The following is a 26,142-nucleotide window of genomic DNA, read 5'->3' on the forward strand; positions in this document are numbered from 1 at the left end:
TTCTACAAGTTTCACTCTTGAAAGGAGTGTAGGTAGTGTATTCCTATCAACCCACACTTGGAAACTCATGTTTAGCTTTGGCCTAGTTTGCTTTGTTAATGCTTAGTCCATTTTGATGTTAAGGAGAAATCGCATTTTCCTTTTGTCTAATGCACACAGTTCTCCCTCCCCACCTCCACCCACTACACTTGGCCAACAGGAGTTTTCTTTGATCATTAAGTTGTTTTTTTTAAATGCCTTTAAATATTTCTGTCCCTCATGGCTGGAAATTCACGCATAGTTCTTTAATTGCTGTACTCAGTTGCCACATTTAGATTCTTTCAAGAAGTTGTTACCAGCCTCCTAGAGCCTTCTCTTGACTGACCTGTAGAATCCAGCATATTAAATAGACAGCCATACTCACAGTGAAGGAGAAGCAGTGGAACAGGTCCTTTTCTGCCACGAGGTCAGTGAAGAGGCTTTGGTTTCTCCTCAAAGACTCCAGGGAAGCCGTTACAGTCACTGTCTCATTCAGGTGGCTCAGAAGGAGGCAGCCTTTCTCGGGGGTCTCAGTGTGGAGCAGAGAGGGGACCAGCGCCATATACTGCCTGAGAAGGAAGGAAGTCCAGACAGAGCAGCAGCACTGTCACCAACAGCACCATTTCCATCACAGTTATCATCGTCATTAGTTCTAGACCAAGAGAAGACTGACTTGCTAAGCATGAATTTGACATTTTTGTTGAATAGCCTGCACGAGAATTAGTCCCCTTTTGCATCAGCAGTGCCATGGCAGTGAACACTTTACTTAAAGTGGGTCTTAAACCTATTCAAATTTTACAAATGTACGTCACTTTAAGCAATCTCTATATGCGAGTATCTGAACTCAAATTTAAAATGTCAATTGTTTATTCATGTTGTAAATCTATTTTACATGAGGATTGCTGGGGCATGGGATGTGGGTATTATAAAAGCCAGTCAATTTACAGAACTTTAATTGCCTATGTATATTCAATAACCTAGTGAAAATGAAATGGCAATCTGAGGCCTAAAGAAAGTGAATCAACAGCCAAAAGTTTTAATTGTGGTAAATAATGAAGTCTTAATGTATTACCTACACATGGGCGTTTGCATTTCAAATATTTGCCTTTCATCTCATGGCTAGACAAGAGCTCCAGGATTTTAATAACTCGTGAGTTGGAAGGAGTTACTAAATATATATATGGGGCATATATGTGACCTGCAATTTTTCAAACACTTTGATAACAGAACTCCTAATATTTTGGCACTGTTCACCCTTACATATTTTCAGGAAAACATCTATTTTTCATCACAAGTCTAAATAATAGCAAAAGATATTTCTGATGACATTTTAAATGAAAACTTACATTACCCTTATAAGGTGTCCATGAAATTTTATATATCATAGTAGGAGATCCAATATCATCTATTTTTAAAATATATTAAAAATCCTTTTTTTTTGATGGTTATAAGTTTAACGTCTTTCCCTTTTGTCCTCCTTGAACTTGAATTTCCATGTCTCAACATACAGAAGTTTATCTTAAGATTTTTATGCTTCAAAATGTACATTTGTATATATGCAATAGTATATGAGGATGTATTAATTTAGCTTTAATTCTTTTAACTTTAATAAGACTATGAAGTTTAAAAATTTAAAATTTTTCTTCTGGGTTGAATTATTTTCAGAAGTGATTGATAAGTATGTGATAGATAAAAATATATTACAAATTCTGATTCATACATATAAAATTAACATACTTTTGAAGCACATTTTTCACAATAATGAAAGCAGACTTTCCTTCCAAATTTATGTATCCATGGATGAATATGCCTTATTGTAAGGATTAAACAAGGTTTAACATTAATTCTGTTCCTATTTTTGGGTCATGTAAATAGAAGTGCTGAGAAAAATTGTTCATATTATAATTAAATAAATGACAGGTAAAACAAATGTATCATCATCACTCATTTTTTGCAACGTTTGCATTACATGCCCCAAATAAGCAAAACTCTATTATCAGTGCATCAACTGATATTTCCTGTAGATCCTTCAATTTTATTTAAATAAAAGTTGGTCACTACCTGATCTGTAAAAGGATTTTCTCCCCTGTCATTGGAAACTTTTCACTTTCTCAATATCAACATCAGTATTTCAAATGGTTACTTTATTTGGCACAATGTGCCACTGTAGGTTCTGGTTGAAGGAGTTTATCTTTCTTTTAAAAAGTGGAAGATGGGCGATTAAGAAAAAGGGTGTGTGTGTGATATGAAAGGATCAACAGCATGATCACAGGCAGATCAAAATGAACGTAAGAGTCTGGAAATTGATAATTTTAAACGTATCAATTTTCTATGCTCTCTAGAAGGCCTTTGCATATACTTTGGGAATTTAGAGATTCTGAGATCCAGGGAGTCAGAGCAAAAGAGTCAAGGCGAAGTGAAAAATGGATAAACAAAATCTAATGATTGGAAGGGAACTTAGAGAAAAGAAGGACACAGTTTCATAGGAGAGACAAAGGAATCCTATAAAGGACAATTTGAAATAAAGGAATATTCAAACTCTGAAACTCACGGTTCTCCAGAGACGGAGGCATCCATGGGCAGGAGGACCAGGAGGAGAAGAAGACTTGGATGAAGGGGTTTGTTCTGCCCCATGCTGCAGGGAGAAAGTACGTGAAGACAGCAGATTGTATTGTGCCCTACTCCATGCACTTGGTCTGGTCCTCAAACCCCCACAAGAAACTGGGCTTTATACTGCACTTTGTGTAAACAGGAAGTTCCACCCACACAGGTCTGTAAACAAAGTTGAGGTCTCTAAACATTTTTTTGAAAGGGTCATTGCTCTTAGTGACAGCCAAATTACAGTCAAGGTTAATTCCTGGCTGGCTAAATAGAATTCCTGGAGGATAAGATCCACATTCCTGTTAGTCCACACTTTCTCTGGGTTTTACTGTAAAGCAGCTAATCAGGGCTTTTCAAGTCCTTCCCTCACCTCCTCCCCATTGCTTTTAATGGCCCTCCTTACATCTCTTGCATGAATAGTTGGCAGGGGAGACTGCAGATTAAGCAGCACTGGGCAAGCTCAAAATAGTTGTTTCACCACAAGTCACTGTGCCTGCAATCATCCATTAGATATACCTAATTAAATATGGAAGGTACTTCAGAATTCAGTAGCCCCCTGTGGAAGTATCAATCTGGATTGGAGTAATACCTTAAGCTAACAGTTTTACTTTAAGGATATTGCTAAATTGCAGATGAAGAACCAGATCCTGAAAGAATGGGAATAGGCACACATTTTCTCTTTTAAGAAAGTGAAAGATAAAAGGAAAGATAAAAAAGAAAGTGAAAGGTAAAAGTAGCAGGACCTCAAAAGTGAGTTCTGAAGTGAGTTCTGTCCTACTGTGACTGACAAAGAGCCCAATTGCCTTCTCCCTCAACTACATTACTGCCTTATGAATATGCTGCTCCTCTTCAATCATTGGTCTATGTAAACAATCCATTCATTCAACCATTCAGTTGTAGGTTCATTGAACCTACTAAGAGATAAGCGCCATGCAGTGTCCTAGAGATAGAATGATCAAAGAAGCATAAAAGTCTCAGATTCTTGTGGGGGTGAAAACAGACAAGTAAACTTTCCCCTAAAATGTATAGTTATTTCCTCTATGTCTTAGTTTGTCGAAATTATCAAACGACATTTAAAAAATTATCCATTTCCATTGAGTCTTTCTAGACTTTTAATTTATTATTATAATTTGTAATTATAATAATAATATAATTGATTTACTCTACATGGGCCACAGGGATGGGGGGAGCCCCTGAAGGACTGTGCCCACCCCAGACAACCTCGTTCTCAGAGGTGTGTGCAATAGAGACTTCAGCATCATGGGGGTGTGAGGATAGGGCAGAGTTTTTGCCTTGACCTCACTGTTCTAGTTGCTAGCTGCTGGAATGCAATATACCAGAAATGGAATGGCTTTTAAAAAGGGAACTTTAATAAGTTGCTAGTTTATAGTTCTGAGGCTGAGAAACTATCCCAATTAAAACAAATCTATAGAATAATGTTCAATCGAAGGCATCCAGGGAAAGATACCTTGGTTCAAGAAGGCTGATGAAGTTCAAGGTTTCTCTTTCAAGTGGAAGGGCACATAGTAAACACAATGAGTTCCTTTCTCATCTGGAAGGGCACATGGAGAACACAGCTTCTCATCTGCTAGCTTCTTCTCCTGGCTTCCTGTTTCATGAAGCTCCCCCAGAGACATTTTCCTTCTTCAACTCCAAAGGTTGCTGGCTGGTGGACTCTTCTTCTCGTGGCTATGTCATTCTGCTCTGCTCTCTCTGAATTGCTCTCATTCTTCAAAATGTTTCCTCTTTTATAGGACTCCAGAACTTATCAAGACCCACCCAAATGGGTGGAGACATGTCATCACCTAACCCAACTTAACAACTACTCTTGATTAAATCACATCTCCAGAGAGATGATCTGATTACAGTTTCAAACATACAGTATTGAATAGGGATTATTCTGCCTTTACAAAATGGAATTTTGATTAAAACATGGCTTTTCTAGCACACTCACCAATCTGTTTTCTAGAAGACTAGGCTTGCAGGGGGCAGGAGCATGTCAGAAAGGGGGATAGAAGCTGTGAAACATCTGTGAAAAGGACAGTGGCTCTAATTCAACACAGGCAATCTCCTCTGAAGTGAACAGAAATAACATTTCTGGTAATAACTGCTCTTGGGTCCAATTTGGCAAGATCGATCATCTCCACCATAACACTTGAAGCTGCCTGGACCAGTGGTTGCGTCCCTTGTACTTTTATGTGAGCACATATGCCGTCAGGCATAGCAGACTGTTGTGTGAGTCTCAGGCTGTCTGTGGCACCCAAGTCCCTTTCATCCTTGCCAGCTTACCTTTGTTCTTGAAAGGGAAGACTTTGGTGCTCCAGAGAGACCTCTCAGAACTGGTAGGTGCGTTCATTTGCTTTATATAGTGTAGGGAGCTTTCCACATCTCTACCCCACCCTCCACATCCTCACTTGGCATTTGGGGTGTGCAGATGTCACCCTCAGAAACCAGGGACTTGTGCTGTGATCAGGTCCACTGGATCAGCCACCCCTGACTCCTGAGTCATGACACCTTAGCGTCATTTCGTCATCTGTGTTTCTGTTTCCCTTTGGAGTTTCATCCCCGTTCTTATCTCTGTTCCTGGGGAATAAACACTGCCATGGGATCTGAAAAATAATTAGGGGAATATATTACAATGATTCTCAGCAAGCATATAACTCATCTATCTGCTAGGAGCAAAAGTGTATGGAATACTACAAAATATTATTAGTCACAAGTATTTAATATTCCACTAATTTCATTTTCTACGACAGAGAATGCAATTTCACCTGGTGGTAAAACTGGTTAAGAGAGTTTTTACTATAGTTCATTTTTGTCTCAGCAGAAAGAAATGTTATGTAAGACATGATACTTCATTTAAACTTTATTACAAAGCAGTAACAGCTGTTTCAATTTCATATTTAAGGCAAAATCTTTTCTGTGAAGCAGCTGTTTGTGTGACACAGGACCATTTTGAGAAAAATTTAAATTTGCTACTTCTCCTGTGGCTCATCGGGTCTGGGATAGGTTCCTTAAATTCACTGTGCATCTGATTTCCAAGCACGGATTTATCCCATGCAGCAGTTCAGAATACAGGAATTCTAGGTCCTTATTGGATATCTTCATTGGGCCACCCTCTCACTCCTGTAAGAAGCTCTACTGAAAGGGGTAATGTCTATAAGAGTGTATAACTTAAATACCAGGCTGCTCCAAATCTAGAAATATTCTTTTAGTATTCCCTTAAGTATCTGCTCTTGTCTCCAACATGAAACACCATAGAATACCATCTACAATTCAGCTGATCACCACACAAAATTACTGTATGTGGTTCTGGTGTTTTAAACTTTAGTAAAATAGTTGGAATAATTAAAGGAACTATTGAATTGTATAGCAGAAGAAGGAAAAGGCAAAGGTGTATAATCTTTCCTACAGTCCATGAGATAAAGCCCTAGGATATTCAATTCCCTTGATGGGGTCCTTCATCCCACTCCAGCTCCTAACTTCAGGTTCTTGTTCCAGGTACATTTCTTTTTATAAATGTACCACACTAATGTAAAGTGTTCGTAACAGGGAAAGCTGTGTGTGTGTGCGTACGTGTGTGTGTGTGGTTATATGGGTACTCTGTATTTTCTACATTATTTTTCTGTAAACCTATTTCTTATAAAAATTTTAAAAATTAAAAAAAGTACCTTGTTCTTCATTTCTTTGCTAATTTTCCAACAAACTTTTGAAAATCCCTATTTAATACTCCTAAGAATTGACCTGTCTCTGATCAGCAGTACATTTCTCCAAGTCTGGATTGTTCCAACTGGAATAATGGCTGGGCAGTGGGCTTCAGTGGGATATCCAATGGTGGTCGTTGGCACTCTGCTCTGGGGTATAAAGGCTGCACTTTACGTTCCATAGTGCAGTCCAGGGGAAGTCTGGGGGCTTGAAGCCTGGTCTTCCCTCAGATTCTACTCACCAGTGGACATTGTATCTTGCTGACCTTGATAAGTCTGCTTATAACAAAATGATTCTTACAGTTTTTAAGAATGCAATTAATTTCTAAGCCAAGATATAGTTGTTTTCTTTCTAGTTTTCTATGGCAGAATATGGGGTAAAGGTGTGTGGTGGTTTGAAACTATCTGTAGCTCAGAAAAATATGTTCTTAAAGTTAATCCATTCCTGTGGGTGTGAACCTATTGTAAGTGGGATCTTTTCATGAGGCTACTTCAGTTAAGGTGTGACTCAATTCATTCAGGATGGGTTTTAATCCTAATACTGAAGTCCTTTATAAATGGAGTGAATCCAGAGACAAAGCCAGAGAAGCAAGAAGCTGAAATTGATGAAACCTGGAAGAGAAGCGAGAGACCAGCAGACACTGCCACGTGCCTTGCCATGTGGCAGAGAAAATCCAGGACACTGGTTGCCTGTCTTCAGAAAGAAAGCATCGTGTTGATGATGCCTTGATGTGGACATTTTCAAGGCCTTAAAACTGTAAGCTAATAAATTTCCTTTGTTTAAGCCAACTCATTTCATGATATTTTCTGGTCTAGAAAACTAAAATAGGGTATGTGGTGTGTGGGGAGCATTTCATCCTTTCAGTAATACTTTTTTGAAGGATATATAATCTATTCAGGTCATTATAAATTTAGGTTGTTACCTTTGTAAAATAAGATTACCAGAAACTACACACCTGGGCTTTTATCTTGGCTTATTATAAGATTTCCTTACAGTTGTTTTTAAACGTAAATAACCAGACATAACCTCTTTCTCTTTTCCTCTCTTCCTTCATCGAAAGATGGTTGTAAGACATAAGAACGTCTAGCTATTCGAAGCCTACACAGTCTGGCGCAGAGAAGACATTTAATAGTAATAAATATCTATTAAATGAAGAACTATATTAAATTTGAATCTTAATTTGGTGCCCAACATAGGGTGTCAGTGAATTCATTATCATTGATTGGTCATATGTAATTCATTAAATTCTATAGGTGACAATGCAAACACGAATAAGAGAATGCTCTACTATTTAAGAAGAATGTTTGAGAGAGGGGAGGAATTTTTTTTTCAGGTTTTAAAACTCCCTGATTATAAAAGAAATACATGCTTATTGTAAAATATATAGGCATGAAGAAAATAGAAAAGACATGAACTGCCCCCAAAGTTTTCTAGTCCATAGATATTATTGTATTTAATACAACACAGATTTTTCTTTTAAAAGTGAGGTTTTATCATAATGTTTTGCTGTGCAATTTTTATTTCATTTAGAAATATATTGAAAACAACTTATGCCAGTATTTAATTCTTTGAATAATTAAACTGTATTATATAAATACAAACATGTTGTATGCATGTAATATAATTAATCAATCCCAAGCCTATGTACAATTAGGTTTTTTTGGGGGTGCATGGTCTGGGAATTGAATCCGGGTCTCCCACATGGAAGGTGAACATTCTACCACTGAACCAACCATGCACCCCACAATCAGCTTTTTTTTTTTTTGACATGGGCAGGCTCCAGGAATCAAACCTGAGTCTCTGGCATGGCAGACGAGAATTCTGCCCCTGAGCCACTGTTGTCCAACCCCACAATCAGCTTTTTCAACCTTCAGTTATTGGAGTCAGTCCCTTCCTTGCAGCAAAACAGCTGTTCCACCACAGCCGGTCACAATGCAGACTTCATGTTGCTTTTTTGGTCATCAGGGAGCTTCGATTTCAGGAATGGTTTGTCCCACTGTCAGACAAAGAGAAGAAAAAATATCACAAAGGAACTTGTTCAAACTTTTTTAGCACGTAAACTGAAAATGTACAGCTTTCTTGAGTAACAAGATTATTTGCAAGAGGTAGGCTAAGACTATATATATATATATATATATATATATATTATTGTGAAAAATAACATATATACAAAAAGCAATAAATTTCAAAGCACTCTGCAACAATTAGTTATAGAACAGATTTCAGAGTTTGATATGGGTTACATTTCACAGTTTTAGGTTTTTATTTCTAGCTGCTCTAAGATACTGGAGACTGAAAGAAACATCAATATGATGAGTCAGCAGTTGTACTCATTTGTTAAATCCTATCTTCTCTGTTAAAATTCCACCTTTTCCTTTGATCTTTCTTCCACCCCTTAGGGGTATTTGGGCTTATGCCCATTCTAACTTTTTCGTATTGCAAAGGGCTGCTGATAATGTGGGATAGGAGGATAGAACTAGCTGATGTTCTTGGAGAGGTGGTCCCTCTAGGTTTCAGAACTTATCTGGGTTAGCATCCATCTGAAGTTGTAGGTTTCTGGAAAGTAATCATAAGTACAAGGAACCTTTTAGAATATCAGATAAAGCCCTAGATATACTTTAGGATTGGCAGGAATAGTTTTGATTGAGCTTTGGCAAACCATGACAAATAGCGATATCTAACTGAAGTTTGTATGAGAGCAACCTCCAGAGTAGCCTCTCAACTCTGAACTCTCTTGGCCACTGAAACCTTATTTCTTACAATTCTTTTCCCCCTTTTGGTCAGGAAGGCATTGTTGATCCCATGGTGCCAGGACCAGGTTCATCCCTGGAAGTCATCTTCCACATTGTCAGGGAGACTTTCACCCCTGGATGTCATGTCCTGCGTTAAGGGAGAGGGTAATGATTTTTCTTGTAGAGTTGGGTTTGGAGAGAGATAAGCCTTTATTTTTGTTCAGCTATTGAGGATCAGGACAATGGATTAATTACCCTGGAAATAATTCATCGTTAAGTGAAATTACTTCACAAATATTGTGGGTGGGTGTGAACTTTATTTATTTATTTTTTAAAATACCAAATAAACGCAAACATTCTTATTTTGATGATTTCATTCTACATATATGTGTGTGAACTTTATATCATCTTTGATTTTGGATGACTTTTCTCTTGGCAGGGGCAGTTTAGCCAATGTCTAAGAATAATGTCCTGAAGGCAACTGAGCAGGCAGATTTACTGCAGGAGCCAAATCAGGAATATTTTAATGTCCCTGTGTACTGAATGACTATTCCTGTGTACACAAAATTTCACAGAGGAAATAGAGAGTGGATATATTTATGAAAAAAAGCGCCTTGTTTTGGTGATACTGGTTATCTTGTATAATAGTAACAGAATATTTCAGAATCTATAACCTTATATTTGTATTTTTCCTGTCTTCATCTCTAACACATTTCATATTTTCATTCCATGTGTGATTTTTAAAAATTTCACTTTTTATTTTGAAGTGATTTCAAACTTCCAGGACAGTTGCAAAAACAATACAACTGCCATACAAAGAACTCCAACAAACTCCCACCCCCACCCCCAGATACCCAGATCCACCAACCTTAACATTTTACCAAGCTTTCTGTGCTATTCTAGCATCTATCTTCTGAACATTTGAGAGCAGGTTGAACACATCATAATCTTTGAACACGTTATACTTCTATGTATGTTTCCGATGAACAGTGATATTCATTTATGTAATCTCAAGTGCAGTGATCAACTTTAAGAAATTAACATTCACATAAAGCTGATATTCTGTATTTCAGCTTTTCTTTTGTCTGAGTAATCTCCTTTTGAGCGTTTTCTTCTTCCATGTTAGATCCCATCCAGTATCATGTAATGCAGTTAGTTGTGGTTACTACCTTAATTTCCCTTTGTTTTTTTTTTAAATCCTGGAAACCTGTATGTGATCTTGATATACTTAATCCTGTCAGCTGATTTTTCCTCTTCTTGAAAATAAATCGCCTCTGAGCATTTTTGAATAATATTTCTTCTTAAACACATATGTGTTATCATTAATGTACTGTCTGTGATTAATCTTATAAGGGAAAACCTTGCATTGTTAAAAGGTTTATCAAAGAAAATGTAGCTAGAATCCTAGGTCAAAATAAGTGGTGCCACAATAGTGTAGTTTCTCCTTCAAAAGTTGACACATATTTAAAAAGTTAAATTTTTACTCTCAGTGGATCTTTTTTTTTGCATGGGCAGGCACTGGGAATTGAGCCCAGGTTTCCAGTATGGCAGGGGAGAACTCTACCTACTGAGCTACCAAACCTCTTCTGTTGCTCAGATGTGGCTTCTCTCTCTCAGCCAACATGATAAAGAAACTCACTGCCCTCCCCCTCTCTACATGGGACATGACTCCCAGGGGTGTGGACCTTCCTGGCAACGTGGGTCAGAAATCCTAGAATGAGCTGGAACTCAGCTTCAAGGGGTTGAGAAAACCTTCTCGACCAAAAGGGTGAAGAGTGAAATGAGACAAAATAAAGTGTCAATGGCTGAGAGATTCCAAACAGTGTCGAGAGGTTATCCTGGAGGTTATTCTTACACATTAAACAGATATCACCTGTTTAAAGTGTAATGGAGAGGCTGGAGGGAAGTGACTGAAAATGTAGAGCTGTGTTCCAGTAGCCGTGTTTCTTGAAAATTATATCGTATAATGATACAGCTTTTGCAACGTGACTGTGTGAAAATCTTATGTCTGATGCTCCTTTTATCTATTTTATTGACAGACAAGTAAAACTATAGATTAAAAATAAATAAATAATAGGGGGAACAAATGTTAAAATAAATTTAGTAGATTGAAATGCTAGTGATCAATGAAAGGGAGGGGTAAGGGGTATGGTATGTATGAATTTTTCTCTGTTTTCTTTTATTTCTTTTTCTGAATTGATGTAGCTGTTCTAAGAAATGATCATAATGATGAATATACAACTATATGATGAAAAAATATATATAAAATTAAAAGAAGAAAAATTTGAAACTCTGTTTAGCATGATTATATCACATTCTGTAGGAGATAATATGTCCTAATATATCATTTTAAATGTGTACACATTAAAAGTGTAAGCAATAATAATACAGATAGGTAATGTTTAGGGTAAAACAGTTCCAATTTTTTAGAAATTTTGTAATGCCACATATATTATATCACATTGTATTATATAATATCAAACAATCCCTTTAAGAATTATTGGAGGGGATGCATGGATAGTTCAATAGTAGAATTCTCACCTGCCATGCTGGAGACCTGGGTTCAATTCCAAGCCCATGCACTCAAAAAGAAAAAAAAATTCAACAAGTGATGCTGTGATAACAGGATATTCACAGCATACAGAAAAAAAAAAGAATTAGAGGAAAGCTATGTCATAAAAGTGTCTTCCGCAATATTTGTTCCTCAATAATGAGTAACCCTTTTAAAGTGTTAGTACTGATTTTATTTTTAAATTTTAACATTCAGTTTAAATACCTAAATACTTACATTTTGCTAGTTACAGTTCCATAATATACTTGTTTTATTTAAATAATTAATGTTTTGTCAAATATGGTTTTATATTTCATAATGTCAAAGTGTTTAATATTGATCATAATTGTGTACACTTTAATGAAATATTTTATTATAAAAAGAAAAGTACTAAATAATTCATTGCCTTTATCTAGAGAGTATAAAGTCTGAGTTAAGTAACATCATTAAACAATACAAAAGATGCTCAAACTGGCTTACTACTGAGGCCTATGAAAATATATTTTGACCAAACTTGGTTTTAGGTCGATATACAGATACTTCCATCTTTGCCATCTCACTGTAAAGCACTATATTTGAAGCACTTGGATGGGGCTAACAAATGAGAAATTTGATAACATTGGGAAAAATTGGTCTTTTTATTGCCATTTTTTCTTCTCCCCATACTCTCCAGTCACTACCTCCTGAAATATATTTTTCTTATGGTTTAGTGCTGCACAAATATATGTTGTCTCATGCCTGTTTGCTTTGAGTGCTGTGTGCTAAGCTGTAACAAGATGTTGCTTCTTTTGTTTTCTGTATAGAGCTGTTTGCTCTAAAGTAGTAGGTTCTGAAATAGCTTTCCTGGCATGTATAAACTAAAATAATTATATGCAAAATAATACAGTTATTCCTTCAATAAGCATCCTTGACCTTGAAGAATCTTTCAGGTAAATTCCTAGAGGTAGAAATATTGGATCAAAACAAGTTATATTTCTCAATTTCTAAGATATAACTCTTAAGCTGAGTCCCCCAAAATGAGAGGATATTTGCTAATTAGACTATGGCAGACACTACTTGTTGGCTGAGCATGGGCCCCCATCACATACAAAATTCTCTCCAACCATTTTCAAACTACGGGTGACTATCTGATCCAAACTGGCCAATGGGATATAAGTGGAAAATGTTCAGGTGGGATTCTTGGGAAACTTACTTTCTTGATAAAAAGAGAGTTTCAGTAGCACTGAATGTACTTCTTCCTTATTCCTGCATGGAAAATGAATGTGACACTTAAGTTTCAATCACCATATTAAGAAGGTGAAGCAACAAGCAGTAGAAGGAAGGTCTGCAATGCTAAGCAAAACCCAGATAGGAAGGACCTTGGCTCCTGCTAGAATTATTGGGCAAGTGCATCAACCTTGGAATATCAACCTATGGACCCCTTCTCTGTTTGTTTAACCAACTGCCAGTTGATTTTCTGTTATTTATTGTCAGAGGTATTCCTAGCTATTACGCAGACAGAAGTAAAATATATTCTAGGTAGATGGGGCAATGTGAGCAAAGACGTGGGCTGTTCGCAGGAAGGCGTCCAGCTCGGCTAGAGTCCGGGGATAGGACAGCAGCGAGAATCAGAGCCTTGTGTGCCATAAGAAGGAATTTGGGTTTCATTCTGTAGACAGTGAGTTAGGCATGGAAGAAACATTATCAGAAATGATGACATTGGAAGAGGGCAAGGTTGGAGGCAGGGAGACCAAGAGGCTACTTTAATTTTTCAGGTGAGGAAATGAGGGCCTCAAGTAAAGTTGCAACAGTCAGGAGAAAGAGAGAGAGGAAAATCGGGACTTGAGGTATACTTGATGTGACTTAATTAGTAGCTTAATATCAAAGGGAATTGGAAAGAGTAGTTATAGAACTACATTTTATCACTTCTAAGACACCATCTATATAATGTTGTACTTAAAAAATATGTCTAATTAAATTACAATACTCCTTTGATTATAAAACATGCCCTGATATCAGAGATCTGAAAAGGTGTGTATCTTAGAATCAGTAAAAATTGGTAATAGCTAATATTTACAGATACTCCTGCCAGGCATTAAGTACTTTATCTTGATTATCTCTCTTAATGCCTATGAAACTTTATGAAAAAGGTATGGGTTTTTCTTTTTCCCTTTAGAGATGATAAGTAGAGAATGATTTTAGGGCTTCCACAATTGCAAATGAATGCTTTATCTTGCTACCATCAGATATAGGAAAAATAGGAGATGGAGTCTTAGACATGTTGAATTAGAGGTTCTTTTGGGATACCCAGAATGAAGTTATTCAGTACGTGGTTGAATATAAGGTTGTCAATTTCAATGGTTAATTCTCAGATGGTCAGTTCTTGGATGGCAATACCCCATATCCCTCTGTTTTTCTTCCTGCCTCGGGGCTGGTCATTTTCTGAATCCATTGTTGACTCTTCATCTTCTTGACTCTTAAAAGTTGCTGTATTTCAGAGTTCAGTCTTCTGACTTCACCTCTTCTCAAGCTATACTATTCCTTCAAGGATCTTGCTTTGACCAAGGGCTCTAAATACTATTTTGCTAATGATTTCCAAGCAATTTCTCACTGCAAAGTATTCAATTGTAATTGGTGCCTGCAAATTTAAAATTGTATTCATGACTGCATACTCTGACTCCCCAGTGAAATGTTTGCTAGGCATCTCAACCTCAACATGTCCAAAACTAACTTTTTAATTTTTTTGCATGTGCAGGCACCAGGAATCGAACCCAGTTAGCCCCAAAACTAACTTTTGATTGCTTGTCTTTCCCCAGTGTTTTCCTCCTCAGTAATTGGCATCTCCAATTGCTCAGGTAAAAATTCTATGCATTCATCTTCTACTTTCTCCCTTTTTACTATTATCCACCTGAAGATCAGCAGAAAATTAAACTATATCCTTAATCCACTCACTTTTCTCTATCTCAAGTACCATCATCCAAGTCTAAAGCACCATTATCAAATGCTTGCATTAGTAGGATAGCCTGTTAACTGGCTTCCTTGTTTCCACTACTACTCCTGTACAATCCATTCTCTACACAAAAGCAAAAATAAATCCTTTAAAAATGAAAATCTAATCATGTAATGCCTTGGACAAACTTTCCAACAGCTGTACATTTTCCATAAAGTAAAATCCAAGATTCCAACCAAAGCCTACAGACCTTGTAGAATTTTCCCACTACCTCTATGGTCTGATATCATCTCATACTGTTCACTCCCATCTCACTCACTTCTACAGACACACTGGCCTCTTGTTCCTAGAATACATGGATCCTGCTTTTGCCTCAATGTCTTCACTGCCTGCTTTCTCTTCTTGCAGTACTCCAGATATACATATGACTTTCTCCCTCATTTCATTAATTTCTCTGTTCAATGGCTCCTCACAAAGGTCTTTCCCTACCACTCTATCTGAAATAACATTACCCTGGCTCATTATCCTTTATTTCTTTATCCTTCTGCTTTTTTCTTCATAGCATATTTCACTGTATATAATTATTTCACTGTATAATGCTATAGGACATTATGTATATATGTATGACTATATGACATTATATAATACAGATTATAAATGACTATATAACTCTGTAACTCTATAACTCTATAACTCAATCTTTCTATTTCTATCTCTATCTCTACATGTTTATATATAGTGTCAGCTTCCACGAATGCAGGGAACTTGTCTGTTTTGTCTATTACAGTATCCTAAGTGCCTCAAACAATGCCATGTTCACAATAGATGCTCAATAAACAATTGCTGAAAGAAAAAATGACTAAAATCAGTGTGTAAAAGAACCCTGTGAACTCCCTCCCCTGGCTCCTTCCTAATCCATGTGCAAAATACCTTATACCTGGGACATGTGCATGATGAACTCGGCCCAGTTTCAGAAGAGAGGCCTCTTTTTGTTGGGCAATTAGCAGAGGTGGAGTAGGGATGTGAATTACGCCAAACACATGTTTCTTCATGAAGATTCTTGAACTCCCTCAGAAGAAAAGAGTGCATATACTGCAGTGTTTCTGTGGAAGGAACCTGCGGTCCAGTAACAGCCTAAGTGCACCCTGTAAGTAACTCACTGACTGGAAATATGGATGTGCATGTGGCTCCAACTATCCAAAGGCTGAGGCCAAAAGATTAATCAAGAGCTGGAATTCTGGACTGTACTAGGCCGTGCCAGCCTGGTGACATGGAGATTGCCTGGAAATGGTGAAAGCAGAGTGAGAGGATGAAAAAAACAGCAGTAGCAAAAGTGAAACAATTTTTTACTTGAACTCAAAATTGGTGCTTTCTCTTCAAGAAGATTAACCCACTAACCTTTGGACTAAAAACTAGTGAGGTCAGGGGTCTTGAACACAAAGAAAGTGAAGCTTGAATCCAAAAGAGACTCACCCACAACCCTTGGAGTCTGCAAGGAGGATAGAGAACTCAAAGGTTTCAAAATGGGCATGTTTGCTTATCTTCCTTGTCATCTTCTGAGTTGTCACCAGTCACCTTTGGATTCTATCCTCTCCTTATAAAAGAAAATCTTTTTGTGCAATTTAAAATCTCAATGCTTTGTGGAGCGAATCATGAATCAGACAGCATCCCATTCAAAAAGTAGAGGGGAGCTCCACCAAGGACGTGGAAAGGGAAAGCCCATGTAGGGAGAGCACAGTAGCAAGTGAGGAAATGTTCTGATTGGCTGACATGGTTTCTATTTTACATAGGGGAGCCTTACAAAGTGGGGAGCAGATATACATTGATTAATATGGTACGCTTGTCCATTCTGATATGTTGTCTCCATTGGACCAAAACTAGTTTTATCACCAGATGTGCTTATCAGCAACCCTGTAAGGTGTGCCCCGTTTTCTCAGAAAGTCCCTGTCAAACAATTGTTTTTGTCATTTGGAAAAGTCTTTCTTGGAAAGGAGTCTTCTTCCAACAGCACGCAATGCAGAAGTCATTTATTTTACTTAACGCTTTTGTGCATGTCTCTACTATTTAAATATTTTTTTTTTTTTGCATAAGCAGGTACCGGAAATCTACTATTTAAATTTTTATGATGTTGCTTTTATAACTTATAAAAAGCTTATGACATATATATTACTTTGTAAAGCAGAAAACGCTGAAAATCTGAAATCTATGTAGATTTTTAAAAATCACTTATAATATATTTCCGATACAGTCCCTTTCATTCTGTTTGTGTGAATTTTTTTAAACAAAAGTTATCATTCTCCATAAAAAAAGAGAATGCTGTGGTTTGGCAATTGTGGGTCTCTATCTTTAGCTTTATGGATGTGATTCCAATGTCCAGAGATTTGTTATCATTCCCAGAAATGAATTATTTGCAAAACCAATAAGCATTCTTTTCGTGTATTTAGTCACCAACAAAACAGGTGGAACTAAAAATGAGCAACAGGTAGAGTTGGCTAACTAAAACTAAAGCCTAGAACTAGAACTGATGGCTAAGAACCTGAAATAGTCTACTAAAGAAAACTCTTTGAATTAAAATTTATTTATTAACTAACCTACAAAGTATAGTAAATTAATTGTGAATTATAACCATAACACAATTAAACTCATATTGCTCTATTTTTTTTGTATAAAGATATCATGAGTTCATTAAATTCCTTGCCAACATCTTGTCATACAATAGCTCCATTTATATCCTGTTCCACTAGTAATTCCTTCCTTTCCTTTCCTTCCATATATTCATCCACAAAGTCTGTTGAGCACCCATTAAATTCAAGGCAAATAACTCTGTCCCAAAATGGAATGAGGTTCTTTTTTCGGTGAACTCATGTTGGCATAAAACCTTGGCACACACAAAGCACTGACTCTTGTGGCTTGTGTGCTCCTGGAATAAATGACACTGTTGCGTGGTGCTTGTGGGGAAGTTTCTCATAACAATGTGCCAACCACAATTCTAATGCTATCAAAATTGTTTCAGAGCCCAGAAAAACAAACACAGAAAAAATTACTTTTATGAACTAAGTATATAAAATTAATATCAAAACCTGGCAAAGATAACACAAAGAGACAAATCTCACTTGTGAATATCAATAGAAAATCTTAAATGAAAAATTGTAAGCATAATCCAGCAGAACATTAAAGAATTACAAAATTGGTACCACATCCAAGTTGATTTTATTTGAGAGATGTTGAAAGGCATTTGACAAAATTAAATACCCATTTTTAATAAAATAATTTATAAAAATATTAAAAACTCCAGCAAAAGTGTAACTGATGGATATTTCCATAATAATGCATATATTACTATATATGGATAATTACGCATAATTACATATGTATATTTATATATACATATATATGTAAGCCAGTAACATGTTTAATAAGGAAACAGAGTATTTCCAAATATATTGGAAATAAGACAAAAAGCCCAAATACCTCCACTATTCTTTGCTTGCACTAGATGTTTCAGCAACACAAAAAATAAATTAAGTAAAATGGAAGCATTAAATATAAAAGGAAGAGATAAATTCTCATTATCTGCAAGTGAGACAACTTTATATCTGGGAAGCCAGAGAATCAACAAAAACTATTACAACCAATAGGAGAATTCAGTAAGTTAGCTGGATATAACATTAATATGCAGCAATATTTGGCAATATATTGCAGTATCCATCTGAATTTCAGAACCATAATTGCACAAATCATTTGACTCAGGAATTATATTTCTTGAAATCCATTCTACAGTTATACTTGTACACTTGGGAATTGATATATGTTCAAGGTCATTGTTTCAGCATTATTTATCGTAATAAAATAAACAGCCCAAATTTATAACGGTAAGGAGCTAGCGCATAAATTGTGATGCATCCGTCAATTGTTATGTTGTCAGATTGTGAAAAGAAGAGATGACATTTCTGTTATGGAAACATGTTTTAGAAATATTGTTAAGTGAAAATAAAAGTAGTATGTTCATGTTTATGTTTCTATTAACAAGGGGAAATAAGATTTAATACTCATACTTTGGTTACCAGCAAAGAAAGTTTGAAAGGTTCCATAAAAAACTAAGAACAGAAGTTCCCTAAATTTCTGGTGGGAAAAGTGGGAATTGTGCAAACCAGAGACAAGATGACTTTTTGCTATGTGCCTAAAAGTACATTATATCTTCTAATTTTTGAGCAATGTGAATATCACACATCGAAAAATATAAACTAAAAATTCTAAGGAAAGCAAATTAAGTGACTTCAGAAAAGTTGGTTGAGTCCTGAAATTGTTTATTCACAATATTTGAGAAAGTTCTTTAACTGGGCAATTCATATACCCACAACAAAAACAAAGTAATTTGTGTAGATCCACAACAATACTGTGTAAACAGCTAATCATTTCACAATCATTTATTGCACACTGACCCTATGATAGGTATTCTGTAATTCCTGAGCATAGAAAGCCCTGAGAGAACTTAAAAATCTAATGAAAGGTAGATGAATAAATACATGATAACATCATTCTGTATGAGGTGCCTTGAAAGGTAAATGAGGAAGGTTTGGGAAGGGAGAGTGTGCTGGTTTGACACTGTTGTGTACACCAGAAAAGCGACTTTCTTTAACCCTCATTCAATATTGCTGGGTGTGTTCATTTTAACTAAGTTGTTTCCGTGGAGATGTGACCCACCCAATTGTGGGCGGGACATTTCCATGGAGATGTGTCCTCACTCATTCAGGGTGGGATTACTTACTGGAGTCCTTTAAGAGGGAGCTATTTTGGATAAAGTCTGAGAGCCCAAACAGCCAGAGACCTTTGGAGATGCAGAAAGAAAATGCCCCCAGGAAAACCGTTTGAAGAAGCTGGTAGAGAAAGCTAGCAGAAGTCTCCATGTACCTTCCCGGTTGAGATAGAAACTCCAAATGTCATTGGCCTTTTCTTTGGAATTAAGATATCTTTCTCTGAATGCCTTAGTGTGGACATTTCTATGGGCTTAGAACTGTAAACTTGCAACTTAATAAATTCCCCTTTTAAAAGCTGTTCCATTTCTGGTACATCGCATTCCAGCAGTTTCAGCAAACTAAAACGGAGTAAGGCCACCTAAATTTGACAAGGAAGGAATTTCCTGTGGTTGATACTTCTGGATCTGAATTTAGAAGGAAGAGTTGGAGTTATTCAGGTGGCAGAGTAGGAAGAAGAGACCACACATGGAGAGTCTAGAACAGAAGAGAAGGAGGCAGGAGCGAGAACATAAGGGTCTGGAGACTAAATTAAAAGTTTTGCTGAAAGATTCTAAAATAGGTAAGTGACATGATCAGTCTTGTGTTTCAGAGCTATTATCCTGGTGGCAATGTGGAAGACAGATTAGCTGCTATGCGGAAAAGAGGCAGGCATAGTCACTCCCAAGCTATTGCCATAATGCCAGGAAAAATGAAAATGCCTGAAAATGTTTCTATTAATGAGCATGATCAGAAGAGGGTGGATTAAAGATGGATTAAGGAAGTTAAATGACAGAATCTGGAGGTAGTGGGTGAGTACACAAAAATGATTATCATTTATTGTTCAATAGATATTTATTGAAGACTTACAATGTGGTAGGCACATTGTAATATGGAATATAGAAAGCAGAACAAAACAGAGAAGGTGACAATTCTCAGGGAGTTTACCTTCTAGAGGGGGAGACTGAAAACAGACAAGCCCATGTATTAAAAAAAAAGTAAATCAGTTCTTGATAAGTGCCATTAGAGACTGAAAAAGTGCCATGAAAGCAAGTGATGAATTTGTTCCGACAGAGATTTGGTAGTAAGGGAAGCACTAGAGCAGGGAAAACAGTCAGGAAAGTAGAGCAAACCCAGACAAGTGATGATGGCAGAGTGTACTATGGAGGTGACAGTGGAGGTGGTGAAAGGTAACCAGATTCTGGATTCATTGTGCAGGTAGAGCTGATATGGCATTTTCATTGATGCAACAGATAAAACAAAACAAAACCAAACAAAGGGTGAACTCCAGGATTTTTTTTATCGGATTCACTGAATAATGAAGTTGCCATTGCCTGAGATTGAAAAGCCTGGGGGAACAGTGTGGTTTTGGTTGTTTTGTGGGAGATCAGGATTTGTGTTCTGGGTATATAAGTTTAAAATGCTGTCAGACATCCACGTGTACCTGATGAGTCAGCAGCTGGATTTACAACTCCGGAATTAAAGTAAGTGGTCTGGGCTAAAGAAATCTTTGGGGGGGTCATCAGCTTATTGATAGTGGTTAAAGTCACGACCTGGGTGAAATCCCAATGGAGTGAGTTCAGACAAGGAGAGAGGTGCAAAGACCAGGCTTTAGTCCCCTCTTGTCTGTTCTTTCTCCCTTTTCTTTATATCCTTTCCCCCCTCAGTAGCTATTCTATATTCCTAACAGAGAAAAGACCACCTAGTAGGATTTAGAACACTTTTGGAAGTCTTCGTATTTGTCATCTTCCTTACAATACGTTTCAAAGATAGGAATTCTAGGACTAGTTGATCAACAATATATAATAATTGGCCATCTACTTCACGCTTGGGTCTAAATTAGTCATAGCGGTTTCTCAATGATGGTGAGTGAGAATAAAAAAAAATTAATTCAACTTAAAGGACCAGAAAGATAAAAGCGCTGATACATATATATATATATAGGTTCTCCGGTGTGGCAAGTGAGAACTCTGCCTGCTGAGCCACCTTGGCCCTGTTGGTATATTTTTAAGAAAACTAATGCTGTATCAGATATGAATTTGTAACCATAAACTTCAGCCTTCAAGAAATATACCATTGTTTTATTTTCTTTTAATTGAATTCTATCTTACTCTGCTTCAATCCTTCCACATTTCCTGGTGGGACTTGATTTCAGCTTTCTACACATTGGGTTTTGTAAATCAAAATATTTGGGGCGGTTTCTTTAGTCTTTCCTACAAATGGTTACTCCTCACATGGCCATGCAAACCCTGCAAGTCCTTTGAAGTTGAGCCACCCTGCTGATTCTGTGCCATTCTTGGGCAAAATAATCTTTGCTGAGACTAGGATCAGCCCCACATGGCTATTTGTCTCAGAGGTCCTGGCCTTTCCTGTGTGTGCAGGGGGCGAGAAACCACAGGTGCCTGCTATTCTGATTTCCACAAACCTGCATTCACTCCCAGTCTTGGATTCTCTTCCCCAGCAGGGATCCCATCCTCACCTCTCTTCTGGAGTAGATAACATAATTTTTTTCACTTAACCAGAACTTTCATAAAGCCCAGGGACTTATGCTTAAGCAACCTCTGGTTTCAATCTTGAAAATTCTTGAGGCAAAAGAACACAAGGTCCTGGCTACCCTTTCGAAAAATGGTGATGGGAAAAATACCAGGGGATCAAAACCAATACTTACTTTCTCCCTCAATTTTCTTTAGCAGTGCAAACAAAATGCCAGTTAATATGTTGATAAATTATCCTTCCATGCTAGTCAGGAAAGAAAGCTAAGAACACCTGAGAAATACTTCACTTACTTTGGAAAGAGAAATATTTCAGTTAAGGTAAGATTAAGTACTTTTCTCTTTTTTTGAAAAAGAGAGAAAGGGAAAGGGAAAGGAGGGGAGTGGGAGAAAAGACTAGTTTCATTTTGGAAATTTCCATTCTCATACACATACACCTTCATAACTTCTCTTTATTGCATAAAAACTTTCAGAGACTCGTGGTGATAGACTGCCAGGTTACAATTTTCTTATGCAATAATGGGTAAAATTGCTTCCCTCTCCCCACTTCTTCTCTGGTTCTTATTGGATAATGCCGGTATAATACTGACCCACATGTGTATTCTTTCTGCTTGGGTAAGCATCAGGTGGGCCTGGGAATTTGGAATTTTTAAACCCAGGATTCAATAAGAAGCACTAGCTTTAAGAAGCATGAAGTGCTTTTCTGGGAGTAGTGAGATTTTGGGAAGGTGAATTGATCTCTGTTTCCTATTTCTCCCTTCCCTTATGTAAGGATAGATCAACAGTAATTGACTGAATGAAAAAGGGATCAAAATGCACAGCAATAAGTAGAACTGTACACATTATCTGTGGGAAAAGATTAGCACACAGTTCATACTTCTCTCTTCAGGGAGCATATAGATGAAATTTAGAAATAGTCTGGATTAGAGAGAGAATTTCTTAGGCTTCTGGCCTACATTCCTTCTTGTCCTCCCATCTAATCCCTGTGATCGATAAGCCTCTTATTTCTTACAAAATTTCCGCTTATAGCCTACTTCAGATCTGTTGGACATCCTTAAAAATTTCCTCCAAATTTTCCATTTTGAAACACTGTGCCTTTTGATTCTAGTCTAAAAGAAGTCCAAGGAGAGTAATCTCTCACTATGCTTCTAGTTTTTTCTCTTGAACTAGTTTAGTTAACCTAGTGTAGATAAAATGAGACACTTTACATATAAGTCTCTGAAATGTTTAAAATGCCATGCAAATAAAAAGCAGCATCAGTGTTGGTTTTGACTACAAAAGACCCCACATTAAATCAAAATAAAAAGTTAATGGACAAAATCCTTCCTCAAGAAAATTATGTGGACAGAGAATTCTCTGACCAGAAGGAAAATAACTGAAATGCACTTGGGCTTCTGAATCAAATGCACATGAATTTCCCTCATTTCCTTTTCCCAGTGACACATTCATAAGATGCTAAGGAATTACACATAGGAAGAAATCCACAGCAGTGCTGAAAATGAAAGAAGACCTCGTCAGACTGCTAGAGATATTTCAGTTATAAAGTTTTAAAGTTTCTTATTAAGTCAATCCAAACAAATGTAGGATTAGATAGATAAAGATAAATTAATAAAACAGCAGAGAGTGCAGCAAAACACAACATTAAGGCAGCAGAGATGGGAACCATTGTTTTTGAGAAGATCCAAGAGAGGCCTCAATCTCAACAGAAACAAAGGACAGGAGTAGGAAGGCAGGAAGGGGTTCATATATGAGCTACAAAATAGCTGCATTAATTGTCTCTCATCCCAAACATCTAGCTTTCAAATTATGAGTTTTGACCAATTAGTGGACAAATCAAAGTATTGTAACTAGCATTAAAAAAAAGAAAAAAAGAAAAAGGAATCCATTATAGATAGTATGAGTAAATAATATCTTGTCAAATTTTGTTTTATTAATTTGCACACAATGATACATCTGTATACTTAGTGCTGATGTAAAATACATTTCTTACTATGGATTGTAGTTCAAAAAATTGGAAAGCCCATGCACTATCCTCACCATCTCAGTACATTCATAGGGCATGATGATCACACCCAAACTAAAAACAGAAGTGTTCTTTGAGGAAGGTGACACATCTCATCTGTTTGAAGAGAACTAGTCATAGCCCTCAAAATATTTGGCACTGGGGCTGGGGTATCCTTTCCATCTGACCTCACACTGACAGTCTGAAAGGAAGGCAGGCAATTGAGGGGCCCCATTCAAATACATAGAGCTTGCAGATGCACTTCCATTCAGAGAAGATGCCCACTGGGGAAGAACAGACCTATACCTTGATTTTAGCTGTGCATATCCATCATTTATTGTCTCACAAATGTAAACAAAAACAAAGACAAAGAAAGAGGCAAAAACAAAAACATAAGGAATAAACAGAATAATGAACCCTGGTGGATATAAATATAATTGAACTAATAGAAAAGAAGCTTGAAAAACTTAAAGTTCTTTAGTAAGATTTGCCATTTAATTTCCCATGTTAGTACCCATGTAGCCAGTCTTTAGCTATGATGGATGAAAAATTCCCTCCCCATGTTTGCATTGGAACTCACCCATCTGCTTCAATTCCTTTCTCCCACATTGTTTTTTCTCTTCCTTACTGCTCAAGGAGTTCCACCCAAGGAAGGTGGGTTTGAGGAGTCTTAACTGCACTTGGAACTGTTTTAGATGTAAGATCCTGGATTTCAAGCCTGAGACTGACGCCATAATGTGACAAGACATCAGAAAAGTTGGAAGGGTGTGTGAAAATGGATTGGTAAATAGTTTTACCAACCAACTTGACTGCTTGAACTTCCCTTTTCCCCAGGAAACTACAGAGAGGAAGGAGAAAAATAGCTGAGGCAGGCTGACATACCAACAATTCTTTGTGGTCCTAATTAACACCCCTACCTCCATGGGAAAGTAGAAACTGTAATAAACAATGACCAGCAAGTCTGCATATCTTCACCAGACAAGCCCATTCCTACATAAACATTCTGCCTGGGCAGCTTTAGCAGATTTATGGCACTCAAAGACTTGGCCTGCCCCAGACAACTCACGCAGCTCGTGTCCTCCTGCTTCCCGTTCCTCATGCCCCCAATACCCTTTCTTTGTTCTAAGCAGGTATATGAACTGTTTCCCTACCAATTTTCTTCGAGCAGTAACTTCCTTTTAGTTCTGCTCCCATGTGTGCCACATAGTTCAATAAACTTATTTTGTATCTTGGTTTTCAGAGTCTGTTTTCAACTTAACAGTCTGGTGTCAGAAGTGGGATTTGAAGGTAGACACAAGGATGATGCTGGGACAGTGGCTCAGGAAGGAGCTTAGGTATCAGCAGGAATATGGTGTGTTCCATCTTCTATGGGTTCATCATCTGGCACACTCAGCTGGCTCCCCTGTGATCTTTGAGCTCCTGCCATGTTGTGATCGAGGTCAAATCTGTACGTTGAGCTGAAGTCTGGACAAGCTCTGTTTCAACCATCAGGTAAGAGAATTCTCTACAATTTCTCTACTGTTTAGCTGTTATTATGGGAATAGTGAGTTAGTCCCTTCCTAGGGAGCACCTTCACAATGAACATCTGCCCATTTGATGTTCTCTCAATCTTGTTCTTTTTTAAAAAAGTGGACAACGTTAACCTCTGATGACCCTAAGCTTACTTACTTGACTTCAGTGGGGGATGTTTTGAACATTCCAAATTAAATTATCTAAGGGAAAAATTAAGCTCTTTCAAGTTTCCACCAAACTCCTTGAATGGGATACTTTTAATAAGTGGCTTTAGAAATTAGCAAATTTGAACACAAGGCCCAGTTGGAATCCATTAAAAAAAAAAAAAAAAAAAAGATGAAAGACCTTAAAACAGAGACTCATGATCTTATGAAAGATTTTAAAGCAGAAACCCAAAATCTCATGAAAGACTTTAAGGCGGAGACCTATGACCTAACAGAGACTTCCAAAACAGAGTCCACAGATCTCTACCAGGAAACTAAAAGCAAGTTTCTTTCCCTAGTCAAGAGCCACCATCCTCTCCTCTATGCCCTTCATCCTTTCTGTCTTCCCCTCCACGCCTTATGCTCCTCACCCATCCAAAACTTCCCAGATCTCTTTTCCCTCTATGCCTGTGCCTTATCACCCCCCCTTCCCTTTACTTCTGAGCTCTCCCTTCTTTCCTCTTGCTCAGTTTCCCTTCAAAGTTAAAATGTGTACCATTTGGGATGAAACTAATTGGAACCAGAGAAGTGCCCCAGTATGTTTAGACCCCATGGATTCAAAGCGAGTTAGCCAGTTTTGATAAAAGCCTCTCCAACCCCCAAGAGACTAATTGGCTTCTGGCCATTTGAGATCTTCTGCCTCATTTATAATCCAGGTATCCAT

The 26,142-nt window shown here is 37.2% G+C and overlaps 1 protein-coding gene and 1 long non-coding RNA gene across 3 annotated transcripts in view; one reads left to right on the forward strand and one right to left on the reverse strand.

The window, feature by feature from the left end:
• LOC143691466 (alpha-2-macroglobulin-like) overlaps nucleotides 1-2,737 on the reverse strand; it is a 40,311-nt gene extending 37,574 nt beyond the window's left edge. The window contains exons 1-2 of the mRNA XM_077169972.1: nucleotides 2,570-2,737; nucleotides 404-587 (exon numbers count right to left, since the gene is read on the reverse strand). Of these exons, the coding sequence (XP_077026087.1) occupies nucleotides 404-587; nucleotides 2,570-2,652 (267 nt within the window). The 5' untranslated portion in view covers nucleotides 2,653-2,737. The remainder of the gene's footprint in view (nucleotides 1-403; nucleotides 588-2,569) is intronic.
• LOC143691467 (uncharacterized) overlaps nucleotides 1-26,142 on the forward strand; it is a 53,018-nt gene that overhangs the window by 17,480 nt on the left and 9,396 nt on the right. Inside the window, exons 1-2 of one of the 2 annotated variants that reach the window (XR_013179531.1) lie at nucleotides 19,318-20,081; nucleotides 25,004-25,254. This is a non-coding gene — a long non-coding RNA (uncharacterized LOC143691467). Of the gene's footprint in view, nucleotides 1-19,317; nucleotides 20,082-25,003; nucleotides 25,255-26,142 lie in introns of those variants that run through there. The other variant, XR_013179530.1, reaches the window with a different exon arrangement.

Source organism: Tamandua tetradactyla, chromosome 7, assembly GCF_023851605.1.
Source record: "Tamandua tetradactyla isolate mTamTet1 chromosome 7, mTamTet1.pri, whole genome shotgun sequence".
Classification (NCBI taxonomy): domain Eukaryota; kingdom Metazoa; phylum Chordata; class Mammalia; order Pilosa; family Myrmecophagidae; genus Tamandua; species Tamandua tetradactyla.